The sequence below is a fragment of the Ochotona curzoniae genome, unplaced genomic scaffold, assembly GCF_017591425.1.
Source record: "Ochotona curzoniae isolate NIBS_2020 unplaced genomic scaffold, NIBS_Ocur_1.0 contig_1014, whole genome shotgun sequence".
NCBI classification, from domain to species: Eukaryota; Metazoa; Chordata; class Mammalia; order Lagomorpha; family Ochotonidae; genus Ochotona; species Ochotona curzoniae.
This window is the reverse complement of record NW_024464920.1, coordinates 50,893,139-50,914,920: the sequence shown is the minus strand read 5'-3', so window position 1 is coordinate 50,914,920 and position 21,782 is coordinate 50,893,139. Positions and strand designations below refer to the sequence as shown.

The 21,782-nt window shown below is 60.2% G+C and overlaps 1 protein-coding gene across 2 annotated transcripts in view; it reads right to left on the bottom strand.

Moving 5' to 3' along the window:
* Positions 1-2,476: 2,476 nt before the first annotated feature.
* FBLN1 (fibulin 1) overlaps positions 2,477-21,782 on the bottom strand; it is a 43,004-nt gene continuing 23,698 nt past the window's right edge. Inside the window, exons 12-17 of one of the 2 annotated variants that reach the window (XM_040991571.1) lie at positions 21,205-21,324; positions 20,619-20,750; positions 18,747-18,870; positions 9,739-9,881; positions 8,258-8,389; positions 2,477-2,821 (exon numbers count right to left, since the gene is read on the bottom strand). In XM_040991571.1, coding sequence (XP_040847505.1) covers positions 2,682-2,821; positions 8,258-8,389; positions 9,739-9,881; positions 18,747-18,870; positions 20,619-20,750; positions 21,205-21,324 — 791 coding nt within the window. In that variant the 3' untranslated portion in view covers positions 2,477-2,681. Of the gene's footprint in view, positions 2,822-8,257; positions 8,390-9,738; positions 9,882-14,407; positions 14,763-18,746; positions 18,871-20,618; positions 20,751-21,204; positions 21,325-21,782 lie in introns of those variants that run through there. The other variant, XM_040991578.1, reaches the window with a different exon arrangement.

Below are 21,782 nucleotides of genomic sequence, written 5' to 3'. Positions count from 1 at the left end.
CCGAGTTGGCAGTTGGTAAAGGACTCAACTCAGCTGGTAAAAGCTGTGCCAAATCTGGAGCTGGCATGGTGGCTCAGTTAGGTAGCCTTCCACCTCCAAGCACTCGGGTCCGCATGTGTGCTGGCGTGTGTCCTAACTGCTCCACTTCCCATCCAGCTCCCTACTGGTGGCCTGGGAAGGCAGTCAGGGATGGCCCATGTCCTTGGGTCCCTACGCCCATGTGGGAGACCCGGAAGAAGTTTCTGGCTCCTGGCTTCGGATTGACTCAGCTCCAGCCACATGGTCATTTAGTGAACCAGAAGGAAGATCTTTGTCTCTCTTTCTCTCTGTTAAATCTGCCTTTCCAGAAAAAATGAATTTAAGAAAAAAAAAAAGATGTACCAAAGCTGACAAAAGAACTCCAGGAGACCGCATGGCAACAGCGCTAGACTCGCTGTGACGGGATTCATCGTCGTCCTCATATAACTGATCCATATTCCTATTAGTGACATCATTTGGGTGCTGATACTTGCTTAAAGTCTTTATCTTGGAGATTGAAGGCTTGAGAAGCTCATGGAGGAAGTCTTCTGCGTGTCTGTTTTTTTTTTTTTCATTTCAAGACTGTTTTTAAATAATAAAAATTGAGCAACCGGAACATGAACTGACAATCACAGGATCACAGGATGCTGGCACCACAGGGTGGAGGATTGGCCTACTGTGCCACAGTGCCAGACCCTAATTATCACATTCATTGATAACTTCAGTAATGGAAATCACTTCACCAGTTAGTACTTCTAGAACATTAATCATAACATCAGGAGTGTTAATTAGTAGCGTTAACCATATTAGTATTATTAGTAATGTGAATTATACTATTAGCAACGCTCATCCCAGCACTAGGCAGTCATGTTATTCACACGAGTTAACCATTTGTCACGCGGTCTCAGCAGCCTTCTCTGTTTTTCCTCTTGGGAGCAGAGGCAGGCACGGCTTGTCTGTTGGGGGCATGCTGTCCTCCAGGTCCACGCGTGCACAGTCTGCCCTCGTTGGGCTGAGCAACATTCCATGGCAGGTGTCGGCCACGCCACATTCGCCCACCCCTCTGGGCATGCGTGCTGCGCCTGCTCTGGCTTCAGCAGTGGGTAGCACTGCTGTGTTGGTGGCTGTGTTCCTTTTTTTAAAAAAAGATTTACTTACTCTTATTGGAAAGGCAGAGTTAAAAAGAGAAGGGGCAACAGAGAGATTGAGCTTCTATCCGCTGATTCACTCCCCAAATGGCCGCAAAGGCCAGAAACTTCCTCCTCGCCCACGTAGGTGCGTGCAAGGGACAAGCCCTTTCCCAGGAGCACCCACTCCGGTCCACCCAGCCCCGGCCAGGAGGAGCTGCCCAACCTGCTGGCCTGCACCTGGCTCAGAACTGCCTGGTTCTGGCAGGCTTGTCCCCAGGCTGCACGAGGATGTCCAGCTTCTTGCTGTTCACCCGAGGCTTCCCTGACGCCGGGTCCCTGGGGTCCAAGCGGTCCCGGGGGGCCGGGGCGCTCCTGGCTCCCTGACAGCTGTGGGGAGTAATGCCGGCTCGCTCTATATCCAGTGTGTCTGCATCAGCTTTGTCACAGGGATGCAGGCAGGAGGGGTCGCCTGAACTGAATTTGAGTCCCCCTCATCTGTCTAAACAGTGGTGAGTGTTGGACAAGCCCAGTTCACGGCCTGTGGGTGACGCATAGCCACACCCAGCTGCCAGAGTTGCCAGGCGGAATCTGCTAAGTCGTGAGGGCCCAGAGCTCCACCCAGACCATGTCCAGCAGGGGCCCGGTGGACGGCTGTCCTTCCTGCCTGCCCAAGAGTCACTGTTTCCTAGGGCGGGTCAGGTGCCTACGGGGGACACCACCATGGACACGCCACGACTTTTCATAGCGTCCCCAACCTCAATGCTTGGTCACAGCCCCAGAAACCAGGCAAAGACCTCACACGCCAGGAGCCTTGCGTGGGCAGGGAGCTTTCTCCGTGGACGAGCCAGGCCTCACCTGGGCGGATGGGGGTGGAGGAGGTACCTCCAGCTGGCCTTACTGGGAGATTCGGTCCCTTTCCTGGGGGAAGACTCAGAGTTGCCAAGGAGCCCCCTCCTTGAACGGCTCCCACCCCAACTCCACAAGGGTCACAGCCATTGGTTGGGAAACTGGGTGCAGAATGGGGTGGGGCCTGGCTGGGGTGAGTGCAGCCCGGGATCCTCACGACCTTTCCTCACCAAGGGGCTTATCTTCCAAGTGCCCCCTCGCCGGGGGGTAGGTTGCCATTCTGTTTCTGGAAGTATTGGCGATCCATTTCCGTGCTTGTACGCGGCTCGGCGTCCTGAGTGCTTACACAATCTGACCAGAAAGGGTGAAGTTCACACAAGCAGGAGAACAACTGACCCCTTCTCGTCACAGGTCCCCGGACTCTTTGCTTTCACGTTCTTGATCCAGGCAGAGAAAACAAACAAACAAAAACAAGGCCTTCCACCAGTTGAGCAACTGAACTTATTATTTATTTAAACATCAAAATACATCAGATGGGCTTGGTCATCTGGCTCAGCTTAATACAAGTGGCCTAACGCTACAAACCGATACATAACACTAAGACAGTTCTTGGAGGTGCAGAACAGACTTGGTGGTGGCAGTGAGTCGGCCTGGAGGCATGCCCTTGGCCGCACCGCAGACAGCCCCTCAGAACCAGTACTCAGAAACGAAGATGTGGACGTTGACCACGTTCCGGTGGGAGACCACACCCCCGACCACGTAGTTCATCTCCAGCTTCAGGACGGCGTGAAACGGGCCCACGATGGGGCGCACTTGGCGCACGACACCTGGAGAGAGAGCGGAAGGAGTGCTGCAGGTGAACTTGGCCACACCCACGTGGGAAGCTGGGGAACGGCTTCCTGCGGGGAATCCTGCGGCTAGGAGGGGCCTGGGGCATCGCAGGGTCTCACGGGAGCCAGAGAGGCCACCCCGCCACATGGTCACTGCTTCCATCTCTGACGACCAATGATAGCTATTCACTCCTTCTGCAGACAGCATCTCTGAGACAGGGGCAAGGCTGTGAGTGTGGGGTCTGGGGCCAGTGCCAGCCTCTAGCCCCCAAGGAGTCTGGGACTCCTGTCCTTCTCTCACCTACCTGACAGGACCAGGAAGAGCCGGCAAAAAGGCCTGGCATGGAGCAGACGGTCTTCTCCCTCTCACCCACTGTGCCCAGTGTGGGCTGCGGGAGGAACGAAGCAGGTGCCCGTTCTTTCCTGGGATGCCTGTCCTGGAGCCCCCTCCCACCCATGGCAATCCCATGGGACACACCCTCTCCACTCTCACCCCAGGCTTTTTGCACATCACTCGGTTGCCCCAGAGAAGCTGCCAGGATTGAAAGCAGCAAAGTGCCCTGAGCTGGCCTGGGTCTGTGTGTTGCCTCACAGACTTGAGAGAGAAGGAATAGGAGCCTGGGGGCCAGAACTGCCTTCCTGGAGGAGGTGTGCTTCTCAAGCCAGCACAGAACTTCCAACTTGCCACTGACACACAAGGAGTGGCCTCTGCTGTGTCTAGCCACAGCATAATCACAGACCTAGGAAACACGCAGGGGATCCAGGCGTCAGGCCCTGGTGCCCGGCACACGGCAAAGGCTCAGCAACAATGGATGGGCAGGGAAGGCCTTCCTTTCCGCACCAGTGGCTGCAGCTTCCGGGTCAGGGAGGGTGTGGGCGTGACGCGCTTTCTGTGCTTTCAAAAAGCAAAATGCTCGCATGGGGGTGGAATTCCAGACCATGCGCTAAGCAAACAGGCTCCACGGGCTGTCAGCTTTCTTTCTCCACTCGCCTGCTCTCTGGCGGGGTCACGGCAGCTCTGTCTTATCCACCATGGCAGGACACAGGCTTGTCACCAGCCCAGGGCTGCCCAAGGGCCCTGGTGGCCGGAACAGGGGCCCCTGCACTGGCCCCTCCCTGGGCTGGGTCTGCTGACTAGGGTCGAGAGAGCTCACGGTGCCAAATCCAGTTGCACACCCATGGTCCCCTGGGGCCTCCCTCATGTCCTTTGCCCCCTCTGCGCCTGGGAGTGACAGTGGTGCCCACAGGTCACAGGGGCCCAGGCTGTCCGCTGGGTACAGGGCAAGGCTGCTGAGGTTGAAGGAGACAAGGCTGAGTGTGGCAGGGGGGAAGTGTTGGAGCGACAGACAGGCAGTGGCTGGTGGAGGTCACTTCCCCAGACAGGACAGACATGGCTCTGTGTCTACTGCTAGCGTTTCTTAGAGGTCCCAGCTTAGCCTATTATGCCAGAATGATGGTCCCTATGAAACTTACTTATAAAATATCTTATTTATAGATCATACATGACTATTCACTATAGAATCCATATACCTAGAAGCTGGTACTGCAGCACAACAGGTACAGCCACTGTTTGCAGTGCTGGCATGCCATTGGAGGGCCAGTTCTGGTCTCAGCTGTGCCACTTCCCACGGGAAAGCAGCAGAGGATGGCCCAACCATCCCTCTGTGTGGAGTGTGGACTTGGGCCTCTGCACCCATGTGGGAGGCCTGGAAGGGACTCCTGGCTTCTGATCGGCTCAGTTGCAACTGTTGTGGCCACATGAGGAGTGAACCAGTGGCAGAGGGTCTTTGTCTCTCCTTCTCTCTCTACATCTGTCTTTCCAAAAAAAGTAAATGATTCTTTAAAAAAAGGAAAAGAAAAGGAAAGGAAAGAAAAGAAAAGAAAAGGAAAGAAAAGAAGGAGGCAGTGGCTGTGTTGCCCTGACAGTCCCCAGCCCCGGCTCTGGCAGGTGTCACCAGCTGCTATCCGGTGTGATCCGAGTCTGCAGTCGTAAGCCTGGGGTCGTCACCGAGTCATGCAGTCACACAGATGCGTGCTGGCAGCATAGAAGGTACTTGTTCCCAATCGCCCTCTTCCTCGGCCCCTGGAGGGCCGCCCGCTCTGCCTTGTCTCGCCCCGACAGCAATGGGAGCACCCACTATCTCAGACACAAGGACTGGCCCAGCAGCCTCACGAAGGGGGAGCGGCCTGAGTGTCCCTCGAGGGGCAGGTGGGAATGAAGCCGGTTTCTAGCCAGGGTGGGCCCTGCCCCTCCTCCCTAAACTCATCCACTTGGTGATGTATGGCTGGACGACACATGGGGAACCAGCCCAACTTGGTGAGGTTCCTGGAGGCCCGGCAGAAGGGAGGAGGTCCCTGGTGGCCGCTGGCCTAGCTGCCTGAGTGAGCAGGTGCGCAGGGCCTGGTGGGTGACGCCCGAGTGGGTGCTGGCTTGCATGCAGCATTTGACACGCACTCTGGATCGCAGGAGCAGAATGGGGATCTTTGCACAGAAAGGGCCAGAGCAGGGTGGAGATGCCACAGCCGGGGGTGGGCCTCTGTTGGCCCCCTCTGGGTGTCACCAAGTCCCAGCTCCAGCTCAGTGCCCTAGCAGCTCCCTGCCCCTTTCCACGCTGCCCGCGGCCAGCAGCGTCTCATCTCGCTCATTGCCACGAGGCTACAGAGAACCAGCACATGTGCTACCTCTTCCAAGCAGCCCTCCATGACTGCGCCACCACAGCAGCCTCACACATTTGCCCTGCGGGGACCCACAGTTCCCATTCCCAGCCCCTCTCCCCCAAACACCTTCCCCTGCCTCATCTTAGCCTCGGGGAGGTTTGAACAGAAGGCCTGGCAAGGCTGAGCCTCATCATAAACAGATGAAAGAAGAGAGTTAAAAAGCAGTGGCGAGCAGGCAGGGCGGAGGGGGCCCGAGGCTCAGATCCCAGCTACTCCCTGGCAGCGCATGGAGCCTGGGGGGCGCCAGGGACGGGGGCGGGGGCGGGCATCCGTCCCGTCCGCAGGCCGGTAACATACGACCAGTGCCCCCTCCCCGCCTGCCATCAGTCATCGCTCAGGAGTTACTACCTGGAAGAGGCCTTGTCGGAGCAGCCCTGCAGCCAGTGGGGCTAAGAATGCACTCCGAGCTGCACACGGCAGGCTCCAGCAGCGGGGGGCCCCGGGCGCTCAGCGAGCGCGAGAGGAATGCGGAGGGATTTGCGGAGACAGCGGCCCAGCCCCTGCGCAGACTCTCGCTGATCCCCACTAAGAACCAGTCTTTAAAGCCACATTAGAGGGAGGCCTTCCCCTCCCTTTTCTCGACTCCCAGGGCTCAATCCCTGAGGCCGGCGGTGGGGGCCTTGCATCACCCCACTTGGCACGGGCGGCGCCAGCCTGGGGCAGCCCGGTGTCTAGGGGGAGCTGGCTCCAGGCCCGCCCTGCACTGGCCTCCCCCGGCCCTGCACCCTCCGCTGGGTGACCCATCACCAACCCCTGGCATGTCACAGACTCCCTAACTGTGGTTGCTTCGCAGCCTTGAGGTCCCAGCTCAGCCCTGCCCCTCTGAGGACACCTTCCTGATCCGGATGTCCATCCAGGGCACAGCCTGCCCTGGGCAGGTGCTCAGCACACAGGCCGAGCTTGCACACATCCCTTGCTGTCAGTGTCCTGCAGACACTGGTTCCCGTCCTCTGACAGGAAGGACTTGCACCTAGAACATCTCCTGCAGGAAGAACTACGTGGCTAAAAACCAGCCAGGAGCCATCCCTGGCTCTGCAGCCTTCGGTTGGTCACTTCCCGTCTCTCATCTGCCCCAGGAGGCATCACATCCCAGCACTGGCAGGTGCACTAGCGAGTGAGAGGATGGGCGGGGAGGGAAGTGGGAGGCACTGAGTGCCCTGGGCAGTGGGGCAACCTCCTGTTTTTAGGAAGTGAGCCCAGTACAGGGCAAACCCTTCCAGGTGTGCCAGGCCCAGAACCACGTGCCAGAGTGGCTGCCAGGATGGGGAGTCCAGGGAGTGAAACCCAGCAGAGTGAGGGGCAGCAGGCAGCGGCTGTGGGGCCAACGGCACCAGGACAAGCACGGTTCCCGTCTCACACCTGGGAGATGACGTGGGCACCATGTGCTCGTCAGGTGCCCCGGCAGCTGGGTCAGCCTGGCCAGGGGAAGGGCTAAGCCTGGCAGGAAGGCTGGGATCCAGGCAGGATGAATTCCTGACCACCCTCTCCGTGGATGCCAGCCCAGAGTTCCAAGGACCACAGAATCCTGTGGTCCTCGAGGTCCTAGTGCAGTTTCCATTGCCCGGGAAGTCGCTGTAGGGGACCACGTCCATGGGCCCTCTCATACCTGGGGTCTGCTCTGTGGTCCTCTGCACCCCAGGGCCCTGATGGGGGAGCCAGCACGCCCTCACCCTGCTGGGAGCTGAAGGTGCAGATGCAGCAGAGAGCTGAACTTGAGCCAGCCCTGCCTGTTCACGGTGGCTCCCGCCCTCCCCTTACTTGTCATGTCCTGATGGAACACAGTTCTTGGGGGCTGCCATCTCTCCCCCTGCAGGCCCATCCTGAAAAAAAGCAGGGCCCAGGAAGGGCTCAGACCTGAACGAGCAAATGAGTTAGGGTCCAAGATTCCAGACTCCAGGAGCTCCCAGTCCTGGAGTTACCCCATAGCCAGGGACCAGGGCAGGCCCATGGTGGGCTTGTGTGGAGCAGGGTCAGACGCTAACCTCATGCCTACCTATTGAGGCCGGACAACTCCTGGACCCCTGCCCCCTCGTCCCATCCGCCCTCGCCCACACAGGAGACCACAAAGGATCTCTTCATCGAAACTTGCGTTTTACAGTGGGCAAGACCAAGGCTGAGTACCGCAACAAGGGTAAGTGTGTCCTCCCCTTTGGGGTCCCCGCGAGGGTGAGTGCGCCATTAATTGTAATTAACTCATTATTCCTGTTGCCAGCTAGCGGAGGAGGAGGCCGGGGGCGTGGAGTCCCCCGTGACTCAGTGATGTTTACAACACGCACACCCATTTAAGAGCTTGTAAAGCTGCTATAAATGGCGCTTTGGCAACTGGCGCCTAACGATTCCCCAGCCGCAGCAGCCACTGAGCAACCAACCGTCAGCCCGGACGGCAGACTGGCTTCCAAGAGCCAACAGTGCCACCTGGAGGCCGCGCCGCCACCTAGATCTGGCCACTCCGGAGCCCAGGGCAGGACACCGTCCAGCAAATGACAGAGGGGCCGAGGCTCCTCAAGATCACTCTAGCACAAAGCCCACCCCGCCGGCGGTATCGGTCATACTGGTGCCCGGGGCTCTGGGGCCCAAAGTCGCCCCCCACCCCGGGAGCTGGCCAGGCTGGAGACCCGGGCTCTGGGCACAGAGGGGTTCCCCGGGAGCTGGCCAGGCTGGAGACCCGGGCTCTGGGCACAGAGGGGTTCCCCGGGAGCTGACGGGGACACTCACCCACAGTCATGCCGTCCATGTAGCGCTTGATGATGTCGAAGGAGTCCCGCAGGTTCCCCTCGGTGATGTCAAAGATTATATCTGCCTGGTTGGCAGGGTGGAGCGGTGTAATGGCCCGCAGGAAGACGATCTCTGAGGTAAGAGGGCACAGCGTTGGGGGAGGGCAGAGGGGCCATGGGGACCTAAAGGGTGCGGCCCTTCAGGAGGTGGCATCCCAGGAGCCACAGACCCACACGGCCTCGCTTGGTCGGGGCACACCAAGGCCCGGGGAAATTCCAAGAGCTGCTGCTGCCATTCCTTCCCCTGGCAGCCCACCAGAGCGGGCCAGGCTCCTGTGGGGGCAGCAGGAGGGGTCGTGCAGGTCAACGGTGGAGGCGCAGTGGGCACTGCAGCTGGTTTCAGGCTGTGGTGACTGACGCTGCAGCTGTGAATGGTGTGTGTGTTCACGTGCTGTCCTCACCTCCTTCATCTGAGGTTCTAGATTGTGGGGCTCATCTGCAGCTAAGGAGGGAGGGGGCTGCAGGGTTCAACACGTGGCCAGTGCTGGGAAGGGATTTGTGATCAGCCAGGAGTGTCCCGGTGCTTGTAGGAAGAGCCTGGGCAGAAGGGGCACAGGGGAAGGGGCTGGCTCCTGGGGTGGGCTGGGCTGGTGTGGGGGTGGGGGAGGGCGGGTCCCTGGTCCAGATCACCTCAGGTGGGCAGCAGAGCCAGCTCACTGGGGAGCTCTGGCAGCTGGCCGTGCCCACTCAGCTCCTAGAGCTGGGCCCACGATGCTCCTTGCAGGGGACCGAGCCACAGAGCAGTCGTGGGCATGTGGGAGGAGTGGTGTGTGCCTTGACAAAAGCCCATCCTGTACCCAAAGCAGACACCTGCGAGAGACTCCTCCCACAGGAGTGAGCATCCAGCCTCAGGGAGCTCAGCAGCGGGGGGAGGGAGAGGACCAGGGGCTCCCCTCCTGCCCTTCCTGCTGCCACCACCCTGTGCCCAAGCAGGTAGCCCGGCCAGCATCTGCTGAGCCTTCGAAGGCTCCTCCGAAGGCGGGCTGATGAGACTTCACCAGAGGGTGGTTGGGGAACCCTGCCACCTGGGCATCTGGGCTGTGCTCCCTGGACAGAGTCCGCACCCTGGCTGTGACGGCCCCGTCTACATGGCATGCCAGGCAGCTGAACTGGGGTGGGAAGCGCCTCCCATGTTGCTCATGGCCAACCCAGATCAAGCTGTCCCTCCTTGGTCCTTCTTGTGCTCCCTCCGGACCCCTTGGCCCAGCCTGGCCAGCCCCTCACTCGGGCTCCAGTGAGGCCGTCACTTCCTCATGGGCCTCCCTGCCCCCAGACTCCCCAACGCATGGCACAGACTGAATGTCCGAGGCTGCTGGCATGACAGCCATGCCCTGGGTGAGCCCCAGGCTGAAGGCCAGTGGGGGTGTCTGGCTCCGGCACATTCGGCGGCAGCAGGCAGGACGCCCCACCATCTGCACTCACCTTCAGGTTGGGTGAACTCACGGAAGGTGGGCAGCGAGATGACAGTGTGGGATATGGTGTGCACCGGGTCCAGCACACAGGCCACGTGGTTGGGGCGGCAGGATTTGATGCATCGCACGGTGTCCGTCTTCTCCTGGCGGGGCCTGCGGGCAGCCACAGCACATGGCACCGATGGGCACTAAGCAGCAGCAGATGACCAGCCCTGCCCCCGGGGGTAGGGGACCCGTCTGTGGCTTCCTGTGTGTGCCGGGTGCCGGGATGCCCCGTTGGCATTCACAGGCAGGCTCAAGTGCCAGCACAAAGCCAGAGCCACATCCCCGTGCCACAGTGGGGCAACAAGAAGCTAAAGTTTAGCACAGGTGTGTGCTGTGGGTACCACACTGCATGGGGTTTTAGATCGTCTGCATTGTAAAACATAGGAGAAAGCTACCCAGCTTCACACTCCTAGCTATAGCTGCCCACATCCCAGCAGGGCACAACATGGAAGACTGCAGAATAAACAGCTCACACCTTGTGTGACTTCCCAACCTTGTGAACTGTGCACCAACCCGTCTGGGCTGCCCTGTGTCCAGGGTATCCACGCTATGGACACGGTCAGTCCACTCATGACCATGTCACAGCTTCAGCCATCCGACTGCCACAGACGGAATTGCAGGCCCAGCGTGCAAGGTGTGTGTCACTATGACACTCCTGATGTATTTGTCAGGGGGACCTGCTTTTGTAATCACCACCCAGAACCCCGGAAGAGAACTCTGCCAGCGGCTCACAGCTGCCCCACACGCACCAGAAGGTGGTCACTCCCTTCTGCATCCCCTGAGTGACCCCACGCCCCAGACCCTCAGCAATCCACAGCCCGGGGCTCTTCAGATGTACCTCGACCAGTCACTGGGACTTGCCCAAGGAGAAGCTGTTTGGGGGCCAGCATGGTGACTCAGCGAGTTAAACCTCTGCGAACGACACCTGCATTCCAGGTGAATGCTGGTTCGAGTCCTGGCTGCTCCTTTCCCATCCAGCTCCCTGCTGACGTGCCTGGGAAAGCAGCAGAGGATGGGCCAAGTGCTTGGGCACCTGCACCCACATGGGAGACAGGGAAGAAGCCCCTGGCTCTTGGATCTGGCCTGAATGGTTGCAGCCATTCATGTTCCATGGCACAAGTCTCCCAGCAGGTGCCTGGGCTGTGTGCTTGGCTCCACCCTGGCTGCTGCGGCTGCTGCCCAGCCCTTACCCATGGACGGCAAGGTACTAGCAGAATGACTATAACGCTCACTTCCAGTTCTGAGCCGGCAGAATTCCATCAAAAACCGCTTCTCTCCCGGCACTGTTGCCGCCTGATTCCTGGGAAATTGGCTCCCACGAGAGACACAAGATCGACACGTGCCCATTCCGTGGCATCTGCCAGGGTTTAGAATGAACCAGCTCTGTCTCTCCACAGGAATTCTTAATTATTTATCTGAGAGGGAGAGAGAGAGTGCTCCTACCTCCTGATCACCCCCCACATGGCCACAGCAGCTCCGGCTGGGCCAGGCTAACGCTGAGAGCCTGAGAGGCAGCGACCCCAGCACTCGAGTCGCCACCCACCACTCTGCATCCTTGCGCTACGAAAGTTGAAATGTTTCAGGAAGTTATGGCAAGCTTCCCTGGGCCAGCATTTATAGACTTTTCTCCAGGCTTTGCGTTTCAAGATTCGTCTTCTCTGGATGTGGGATCGTCCTGCATATCTGAAATACTTGTCATTTTTGCTGCAAGTCCTACACTGTCTTTTTTCTCCCCCACAAAGCCCAGGTACTGACATTGTACCCAGGTCTCCCCTGTGGGCGGCAGGAACTGAAGCACATGAACTGCCTTCTGTGGCCCTTCCTAAGTCGCTAGAAGGATGCTGAGAGCAGGGGTGGACGCAGTGCCATCGTGGGCAAAGCTGCTGCCTGCTGTGCCCACGTCCTACATGGGTGCAGGCTCCGGCCCCATGTGCCCCATTTCCAATCCTGCTCCCTGCTGAGGTACCTGAGAAGGCAGTGCAGGATGGCCCAGTGCCTGGACCTCGGCTCCTCTCTTTGGACCAGCTCCATTCCGGCCATTGTGGCCATTTGGAGCATGAATGAATAGATGAAAGATCTCATTCTGTGTAACTCTGCCTTTCAAAATAATAATAATAATGATAATGATAATGATAAGCAGCAGCAGCAGCAGCAGCAGCAGCAGCAGCAGCAGCCAGGGCTGAAACTGACACTTGCCCCGGTATTCAGGAAGCCAGCGTCCCAAGCAGTGGCCGACGCTGCGCAGGGCATCCTGGGTACCCGTGTGCTCTTGGGTGGGTCTGAGCCGGCTGTATGCAGGTGTGCCTGCCGCCTTGCCGTGTCATAGCTGTTTCCCACAGGCCTTTTCTTCCCCTTTCTGTTGCTCTGTGTGTTTTCCAGTTGGGGTCCAGCGAGCTTGGAGAACTCGATGGTAGCCACCCCAGGGCCCTGGCTCTGCCGACTGCTCTCCCAGCTTCCTGCCCATCACAGCACCTCCCCCCATGTCATCCCCTCCTTCAGCCATGACGCCTGCTGTCCCTAGAAAGGCCAGCCTCCAGGGTTCTGTGAGAAGGTCTAGAACCTAATCCCAGGAACAGCTAATGCAGCAGAGGGCAGGGGTGCAGGCAGACCCCGGACCAGGCTGCCTGGGTTTGAACGCTGGCCCCACCAGGTGCTGCTTGTGGGACTTCAACTGAGTGACCCAACCTCTCTGTGCTACCATGATCTCCTTGTGGTCCAGGGCTGTTCCCAGTACTTGCCTGCCTCCCAGTAAGCGCCCCAAAAGGAAACACGCATGTGTGTTATCTTCAAAAAGCTCATAAAAAAAAAAAAACTTATGGGGAAAAAAAACTACTTGTGGATTCTCATTGTTTTGCACCAAAATAAACCTAGCAGCACATGCACTTGGTGCGCACAGGGCAGCTCGGGTTCAAGTCCCAGTGCCACTGGACACCGGCTTCCTGATAATTCACTTCCTAGGAGCCGACAGAAGGTGACAGACAGCTCAAGTCATTGGGTCCCTAGCACCCACATGGACACCCAGATGGAGTCTGGGACTCCTGGGTTTGGTTTGGCTCAGTTTCATCTCTTGCAGTGACACGAAAGGCAGACAGCTGGGATCAGAAGTGAGGGTGGCTCCATGCATCAGAGACCCTTGGCTAAAGTACGTGTGTCATTTAAGCCAAGGGATACCCAGCTACCTTCCCACAACCAAAGCCCCCCAGGCTCACACTCACAGCCGCCTCCCTCTCCCCCACTGCCAGGTGCCAGGCACTCCTTGAAGTCATCTGGGTGACGGGTCGAGAGGCTCTGAGGGGTGCACCAGTCAGGTGCGCCAAGGGCCCCAAGAGTCGCGGGCACCTGCCTGTCTGGTTCCTCTGCACAGCAGCTCCCCGTGGCGTAGTCTGACATGGCACTGACCGCCCAGAGAGGCGGACACTCAGGCTGCTCAGGCGAGACACTCAGAGAGGCTGCTCAGGCGCTACCCTCCCCACACTCAGCACAGCCCCCAGCCGGGCCAGGAGTGCCACAGACAAGGCGGCTGCTGTTCCCGCTGGACGGCCTCCAGGGCCTGGCTCAGCTCTCCCAGTGCACAAAGGCCAGACTGCTCCCCGTATGACTTGGGCAATGACAAACAGTAACGAAATAGGACAGAATCCTTGCTGTACTCTGCTGCTCTCAGAGGAGATGTTTAAAGTGAGCCTTGAGAACACTGCCCTTCCTTCCACCCAGGCACACAACGATCCTTCCCATCATCACCCACTCCCCATCTATCTATCATCCATTCACCCTTCCATCCACCTACTCAGCCTTCATCTAGTCCTGCTCTCCCTCCATCCTCCATCCACCCACCCACCCATCTATCCATCTACCCACCCACCCATCCATCCTTCCACCCACCCATCCATCTATCCTTCCATCCATCCACCCATCCACATACCTACCCACCCATCCACCCACTGTCCACCCATTTATCCATTTATCCACCCATCCATCCACCATCTGTGGCAACCACATGAAGCATCTTGCCTGCGGATTGCAGGCCAGAGCCGTTGGCATCTCTGTCCAATGCCTGGCTCTGACTTCTCTGGCCTGGCCACCCACCACGTGCCGCGCCCCGCCCACCAAGGCTGTGCCCCGCCCACCACAGGCGGTGCCCCGCCCACCACAGGCTACGCCCTGCCCACCACAGGCTGCGCCCTGCCCACTACAGGCTGTGCCCCGCCCACCACATGCCGCGCCCCGCCCACTACAGGCTGTGCCCCGCCCACCACAGGCTGTGCCCCGCCCACCAAGGCTGCGCCCCGCCCCTTCTCTGGGTCCCAGCTTCCACCTTTGTAAAAAGAGGGTGACTGAGCTCAGTGCAGTCTCAGGGGCCTCCTGGGCCAACACCTCTGTCCTTCGACGAAGACAGCACGTGTAGGCAATGCCCAGCCCTCACCTGCCTCACCAGCTGCTCACCCAGGAGCCCTGGGACACACACCCCCTGCCCCGGGTCCCCAGCTCGTCCCGATCACAGCCACACCAAAGAAAACCAGGGCACGCAGGGCGGGTGGGGTGGCTGCGGAGACTTTATTCACATTCCCAAGGAGCGTTAGAAAAGCAACCAGAGGGAGCCCCACCCACCCGCCCCCGCCCCCGGCTGAAGCAAGCGCTCAGAGCTCTGCTGATACAAAGATGAAAAGCTTGGCCACAAAGGAGCTGACGGCGCCGTGGCGATAGAGATCCATCTTGACCGTGAGGAGCAAGTCCCGGGGCTCGGGCACCGGCTTGGTGAGGGCCACCACCCCGCTGTGGTGGCTCACCTTGCGGGTGGTGAAAAAGCCCTCCTCGTTGCCGCCGGTGATGGCCAGCTGCATGCTGTCCCCGGGCACGGCGCTGGAGGGGCCCATGCGGAAAACCACCGCGGGCACTTGGATGTTGGTGGGGAAAGAGAGGTGGTAGTAGGTTATGCGCAGAGGCAGCTGGACGCACTCCTGGTTCTCATGGCAAGGCAAGCGCTCGCAGCGGCTGCAAGAAAAGTGGACAGAGAGACAAGGACAGGGTTAGCGGATGCAGAAGCGGGGCCGCCACAGCACGGGGCCTGCTCGGCCAGCGTCAAGAGCGCCCTGACTCACCTAGGGGAGGTGCCTGGGACCTCCAGGCGCAGCACCCTCAGAGGCGCTGGGGGCTGGCTGGGGGAGGGAGGGACGAGGGGAGGGTGTGCCCTATCTCACAGCAGCGTCCACCCCAGACACACTGAGCAGGCACGCCTGGCCCTCGGCGTGTGCTCCAGGGACCCTTTGCCCAGATGGCGCCAGGGGTGCATGGGGCTCCTGGGAGGTCCCTGGAAGCGACCCCTGGAGTTATAGGCTGCTGTCGCTTCTGTTCCCTGCCACACACCATCCACTGGGGTCACAACAGCCCTCTTTGGACGGGAGCTACAGTGGCATTTTGCAGCTGGGGAGCCCAAGGTGTGGACACGGGGCTGTGCGGGAGCCAGGTTCCAGCCAGACCCTAGTCCCCACCCCTCGGTCCCGGCTCCAGACCCATGTCCCTCTTGGCAGCCACAAGGGCAGGCTCAGGGCTCAGAATAGATAGGGCGACAGACTCCAACTTCCTGGGACCAGCAGAGGAAATAGTCTGCCTTCCTAAGATGGGGGTAGAGATGCAATTTCAGGTCCTGTGACAGAACAGGGGCACATTCCACTGCCCTCGAGGGAGGGAGGGACAGGTGCTAAATGGGGACAAGGACGAATGTCCTGTGACAGCTCCAGGTTCTAACTGCCCGTGGCAGGACAGGGCAAAGTTCCAACTTCCTATGACAAGATGGAGACAGACTGGGATTGGTGTGATAGCTCAATTGGCTAATCCTCTCCCCCACAAGCGCCGGGATACCATGTGGTTATCGGTTCCTGTCCCAGCTGCTCCACTTCCCATCCAGCTCCCTGCTTGTGACCCGAGGAGTCAGTAGAAGACGGCCCAAAGGATTTGAACCCTGCACCTGTGTGGGAAACCCAAAAGAAGCTCCTGGCTCCTGACTTTGGATCAGCTCAGTTTTGGCAATTGCGGCCTTTTGAGGAGTGGACCAGCAGATGGAAAATCTTGCTCTCTGTAAATGTGCCTTTCCAGTAAAAATGGATCTTTTAAAAGAAGAAGATGGAGACGGGCTCTAACTGCTGGTGACAGGGTGGCGCCAGGGACCATCTCTCGCCCCCTTGACCCCCAGCCCGTCCCCTCAGAAGCACAGCTCTGGAGAGCTTGGCACATCACAGTCCACTCTGCCACCTTGCCTGAGCTCGGATTTCCTAATCTGAGACGCCCCAGGCCCCGCTCTCCTGTTGCGTTCCCCTTTCAGCAATTACACATCCTTATCCCATGTCACAGAGTCTGCCTCACCTCTGGCACCTGCCGGCAGTGGGGTCACCCATTTACAGGGTGCTGGTCAGGACTGAGAGAACAGGAGCCCTCCACGCTGCCAACTGTCCACCCCTCCGAGGGCTTACAAAGTGCAGCCTGGACAATGAACCCCTGGCATGAGAGGGGTGGGAGGAGCCGAGAAGGGAGTCAGGCCAGAAAGGAGGTGTGGGACAGGCCACGAGAGAGAGACAGCCCTGACCCCTGAGAGATTGGCACTGAGGAGGGCCACGGGGAGGCAGGGTCACTAGTGGGGCGGCCTGGGTGTGCGCGGGGGCTTTCCTCTCGCTCGCTCTCCACGGGAAGACACAGGCCCCAGGCTGACCCACCCCATGGCCTGGGTGTAGAGTCTGCTGTCTCACTTCCAAGCCCTTCCACACACAAACGTACATGAGCAGACACACAGAGAAATGCATGCAGGCATGCTCGCCTCAGCAGCTACAGAAATGGCCTGGCCAGCAGGGGGCGCTGGGGTCTCTCTCATGCAGAAAATGTGCTGGCGTGGCTCCCGCCACCATTGCACATGGACAGCCGGACGATTCCTGCTCCCTGGTGACTTCACCCCCACACCCCAGTCACCCACCAGGGGTCCCAGGACCCTTCTTAATGCAAGGTGTTTCTGGGCTGTGCTAGCCAGTGCCTTTGCGACTCAGGGCCTTCTCTTAACACCGAACACGTGCTCACTAAAGGATCACTGACCCTGGACCTCAGAGACCCGACTGCCCTGCTGTACACGCACCCAATGGCCAGGAAATCCTAACTGCCCATCACATGGGACCAGCCGGCCAGTGTGGCTGGACCTGAGCTTGGCTGCTGCTATCAACCCTAGCACAGAGCCCTCACCCTGCCAGGCGCCAGCACCACAGACGCGTCCCCCACAGAATGCCGCACGTCCTAGGCCAAGCCACAGGTGGGACAACAGTGCAGCCCAATGCTGAGTTCATGCGTGACCGTGATACCCACGTCCTGACATCACACCAGAGACGCACGGTGCCAGGGCGCAGCTGTCCTGCTTGGCACGCCTGGTGTTTTGCACATGCTCAGCCTTCGGAAGACAAGCCCAGGAACCTGCCACGGCCAGGCAGCCTTGGAGGAGGGTCCTGCGCCTCGGACCCCACCCCGGCTTCACCCAAGGACACCCAGCCACGCTCTGGGTTGAGACGGCGCATCATCAGAGGTCAGTCCCATTGGAGGGAGCAGAGGACATTCCAAGTCCTGCCAAAGGCCTGCTGTGGGGAGGGGCCGGGGGGCACGGTGGCCATGCTCCGGTTACCCCCTCAGCCACCCGAGACCATACCCGGAAGGAAGCCAGGTGGGGAGAGGGCGAAGGCAGAGACCCCGAGAGAGAGTGGACCAGCCATCCAAGGAAGGCGCAGAAGGGACGGTTGGCCCTCAGCGGGGTGCAAGTCGCCTCCCAAGGTCAGACAGCGAGTCTTTTGGGGGTTCCCGGTCGTCAGCAGGCTGAGAAGGTGAACCCTCCTGGCCTGCGTCCCACCCACACCAATTCTTGACTCGGCACAAAACGGATCCGCTCGCGAGTGACTTGTCACCACAGCTCTCTCTGGTTCCAGAGCAACCTCCAATTCCCCCACTTGACTGGGATGGAGCAGTCAGACCCGGCCCCCTACTTCCACAGTGGGCTCTGGCTGGTCTAGACGCCCCAACACAAGCCAATCTCGTGCATGGACAGTGACGGCCCAGAACCTCGCTCCTGCTCCGAGCCCAGTCCTCCCCCGAGAGGTAGGCAACACGGGCTGCAGCTCGGGGCTTCTCCCTCTGCATGTCCCGGGGCAGACACACAGGCTGGCCGAGGACTGCTCCCACTGCTGGCCCGGGCTGGGATCCCCAACACGGTAAGGACACAAGCAGACCATCCGAGGCCACCGGCGCCCAGAAGGGCCCAGGACAGGCTCACACATCCAAGTTCAGTGCTCATCCTCCTGTTTCTCCACTGCCTCGCTCAGATCCCCCAAAGCTCACCTTCCCTCCAGCTGAACAATACTGGCACGGATGTTTGTGCCCCACCAGGTCTGAACCCTGGCTTTATGGAAAACGAGGCCATGCCTGCCTACAACATTGGAAGCCTCAAGTATCCACAGAGAACAGGGAAACCCTTGAGATGCACAGGCCCTACCCAAGGCTGGGAGTGCACAGCTGCCCTACAAGCAATGCCCTTCTCCAGCACTGGCAGGGGGTCCCCAGCAGGTGCCAACCGGAGGGAGGGGGCAGGGCTTGCCTGATATGAGCCACCCTAGAAACCCAAGACCAACGGCCCCTCCCACCCAGCTCAGGCTTAGGAAGCATCAAGCCCTTTGCAGACACACCGGTTAGAAGTCTGGCCCACAGGCCCCTGGGACCCTCACGCCCAAAGGCCTGGCAGCGAGGGACTCGGAGTGATACATGCCTGCACTGCCCCAAATGAGGGCACAGAGAGAAGCAGGTGCTTCTGCCATGGATGAGCTGGTCCTCTGCTTCCCCCAGCCCTGCACCAGGGCCCCTGCTGTCACAACCCGGGACCCAGCCAGGCCCCCAGGCAGGCCAGCACCCGCAGACGACAGAGATGACGGCGCAGTGCAAGAGGCGCGGGCGAGGACTCACGTGTCTGCGGAGCGCCGGTAGTTCTCAGGGCACTCGAAGGCCAGGCAGCGGAAGCCGCCCTGGATGTTGAAGCAAGTCTCGTTGACGGAGCAGTTATGGATGCCGGTCACACACTCGTCAATGTCTGTGAGAGGACAGAGGGCTGAGGTCAAGGCTGCACAGGCCCAGCACCTCGCCAGCCCCCACGGCCCGGCTCTGCGAGGCCACCGCCAGCCCCTCTGCTTACGGGATACCTACGCTTTAAACATTTTATTTGGCAGAGCAAGGGAGAGACAGCAAGCTCTCCCATCTGCTTGTTCATTCCAAGTGCCTGAGACAGCCCAGGCTGGGCCAGGCACGAGAAGCAGGAGCCAAGAGCTCCATCTGGGTCTCCCACCCCAAAGCAGCAGGCACCCAACGCCCTGAGAGTCATGGCTGCTGGCTCCCCGGGTGTGTTAGCAGGAGGCCAGACTGGAAGCAGACAACCAGCTCTGCAGCCACATGCTGTGCTACAGAGTGCAAGCGTCCCACACGGCCCCTTGGCCCCGCGTCCCACACGGCCCTTGGCCCTGGGCTGGCATCCCACATGGCCCTTGGCCCTGGACCAGCGTCCCACACGGCCCCTTGGCCCCGCATCTCACACGGCCCTTGGCCCTGGGCTGGCGTCCCGCATGGCCCTTGACCCCTCTGCCCCCTGGGCCTGTTCCCAGTTCCACTCCGTTCTACAGGACCCCTGGGCTGAGCAGGGCCAGGGTGAGGCCAGCATGCCAGGATGGGCCCCAGGAGCAGTTAGGTGGGATAGCCCTGAGTGCCCCCCTCCACTAAAGGGGGCCAAGGGTGCTCCGGGGTCACAGGCTGGGCAAGTGGCAAAGCTGAGCTTTGAGCCCAGCGTCAGGCTCCACTCAACACTGCCCTGCAGCTCTGGGCCCTGCTTACCCCATGGGACCCCTGACATGCTGGGAGCAGGCAGGCAGAGGCTCCTAACCCACCCCTGCATGTTACAGACAAGGAGGCCAGTCTTAACGGGACACCACACCTCACCCTGAGACCAGAGGCTGTCCAAGCCCTAGCAGAACCAGGCTGGGGACTCCTGCCGAGGGGCCCAGGGAAGCCCCAGGCCACAGGGACGAAAGTCACCTGCTATGGCAGACATGGGACATTGAGGCACTTCCAACAAGGGCCTGCAGAGGGGCTGGACGGACCCCTCCCACCAGGGCCTGCAGAGGGGCTGGGCGGACCCCTCCCAGGGAAGGGAGCAGCTCCTGAGGAAGGGGCTGCACAGAGCTGGGGCAGTTCCAGGCGGGAGCCAGCATGTTCACCCCGACATCATCATCCACTCAAACCCACCAAGCACGCCTCACTGGCACAGGGACCCCAAGGGTCTTGGAAATGCAGGCAGAGGCCATCTGGGGTGTGACAGCCCCTCCCCACAGCATCCAACCCATGCTGGGGCAGCTCCAGCCCCAGTGGACTCTCAGTCACACTGACCCCACATGGAGGCCCATGGGACACAGGAAAGCTCTCGATGGGATAGTGACCGGCACCCAGGGACAGAGGCCTCGGCCACATGCTCACTGCCCCCAGAGAAGGCTGGACGGCTGAACCAGCAAGCATTAGGCTAAAGGACACAGTCATTCTGATACTGTGCCCCCGGGTACCTTCCTAGAAGCTGGCATCCCTATTCCAGTCTCTGAGTTAGGGCTACTGAGGGCAAACAGGAGGGCCTGAACGACCCTCAAGGATGGGTGGACATGCCTTGGATGGCGTGGACACACCCTAACCCAAGCAAATCCCACATGTGATATGTGGGGCATGTGACGGCCGGGTCGGGCAGCCCCAGCGCCTAGCCCACCTGGCCACAGCCCATATTGCGAGGCCAGGGTGCTCACGTACCTTGGCAGTTGCGGCCGTTGGGGGCCAGCCTGTAGCCGGTGGAGGGGCAGCTGCACTGGAAGCTTCCAGGGGTGTTGATGCAGCGGTAAGAGCAGATGTGGCCCCCGGTGGGCAGGGCGCATTCATCAATGTCTGCGAGGACAAAGCCACCTCAGCCTCCGCAGCAGCCAGCAGGGACACGGGGGCCCAGAGCTGACCCCCGGCAAAGAATGACGGGGAGGTGACGTAAAATACCTAGGCGGCAACGTCAGCAGCCGCACCCACACAGGGAGAGCCTGGCGTCAGGGTGCGGAGAGCCCTGGAGCTCTCCTCGCTTCCCAATCCCATGCCAGTCTAGAGGCTCCAACTGCCAGTCCACTCAATGGCCATCGCACTCACAGGTGCAGGAGAGAATCGCAGGGGTTCAAGGCCTACTCCCCAACAACCTCACTTTCTATCATGGTTGAAGCGGATAAGCAAACCTTGGCTGCCGGGCAAGCCCGCACGGCCGCCAGCCTCACTTAGGGCAGATGGCAGGCTGGCCGGGTGGACCCCGCAGCGTACAGCCCGCCCACCTGCCAGGGGATGGCAAGGCAGGCAGCCCCACCTTCACAGGTGACGCCGTCCACGTCGCTGAGCTGGTAGCCCCGGCGGCAGTAGCACTGGTAGGAGCCGTAGACGTTGGCACACTCCTGGCTGCAGGGGCTGCTGCTGCATTCATTTACATCTGAGAGGGGAAGGAAGGGAGGCAGAGCCACGTCACACAGTGCCGCTCACATGGGGTGCTGGCAGAGGCAGCCACCCTCCACCTCCACCTCCCTCAAGCTCATCCACACAGGTGGGACCCCAACTCCACCCACCCCTTGTGGCTGATGGACCCGGGGTCTCTGTTCCTGCCCCTATGAGCTTCAGGCTGCCATCCCTGTGTTGGGTACCAGTCAGTCCTATCCCATCTTCCCCTGCGGGTGACAGGTGGCACAGGGACCCGGCACGGGGGAGGACGCTCTGGGTGCTCCAGTACTGGGAGCTCACAAGAACCTACAGCAGCTCGGAGCTGTGGTTCAGCTGTGCCCTTGTCTGCAGCAGAAGCCAGCAACCTACAGCTGCCCGCTGGACCTGGCTCGCCATTGGAGCAAGGCCGTGCTTACTCTCATCCCCAGGTGCCTGGTTGCTTTAGCGCTGTGG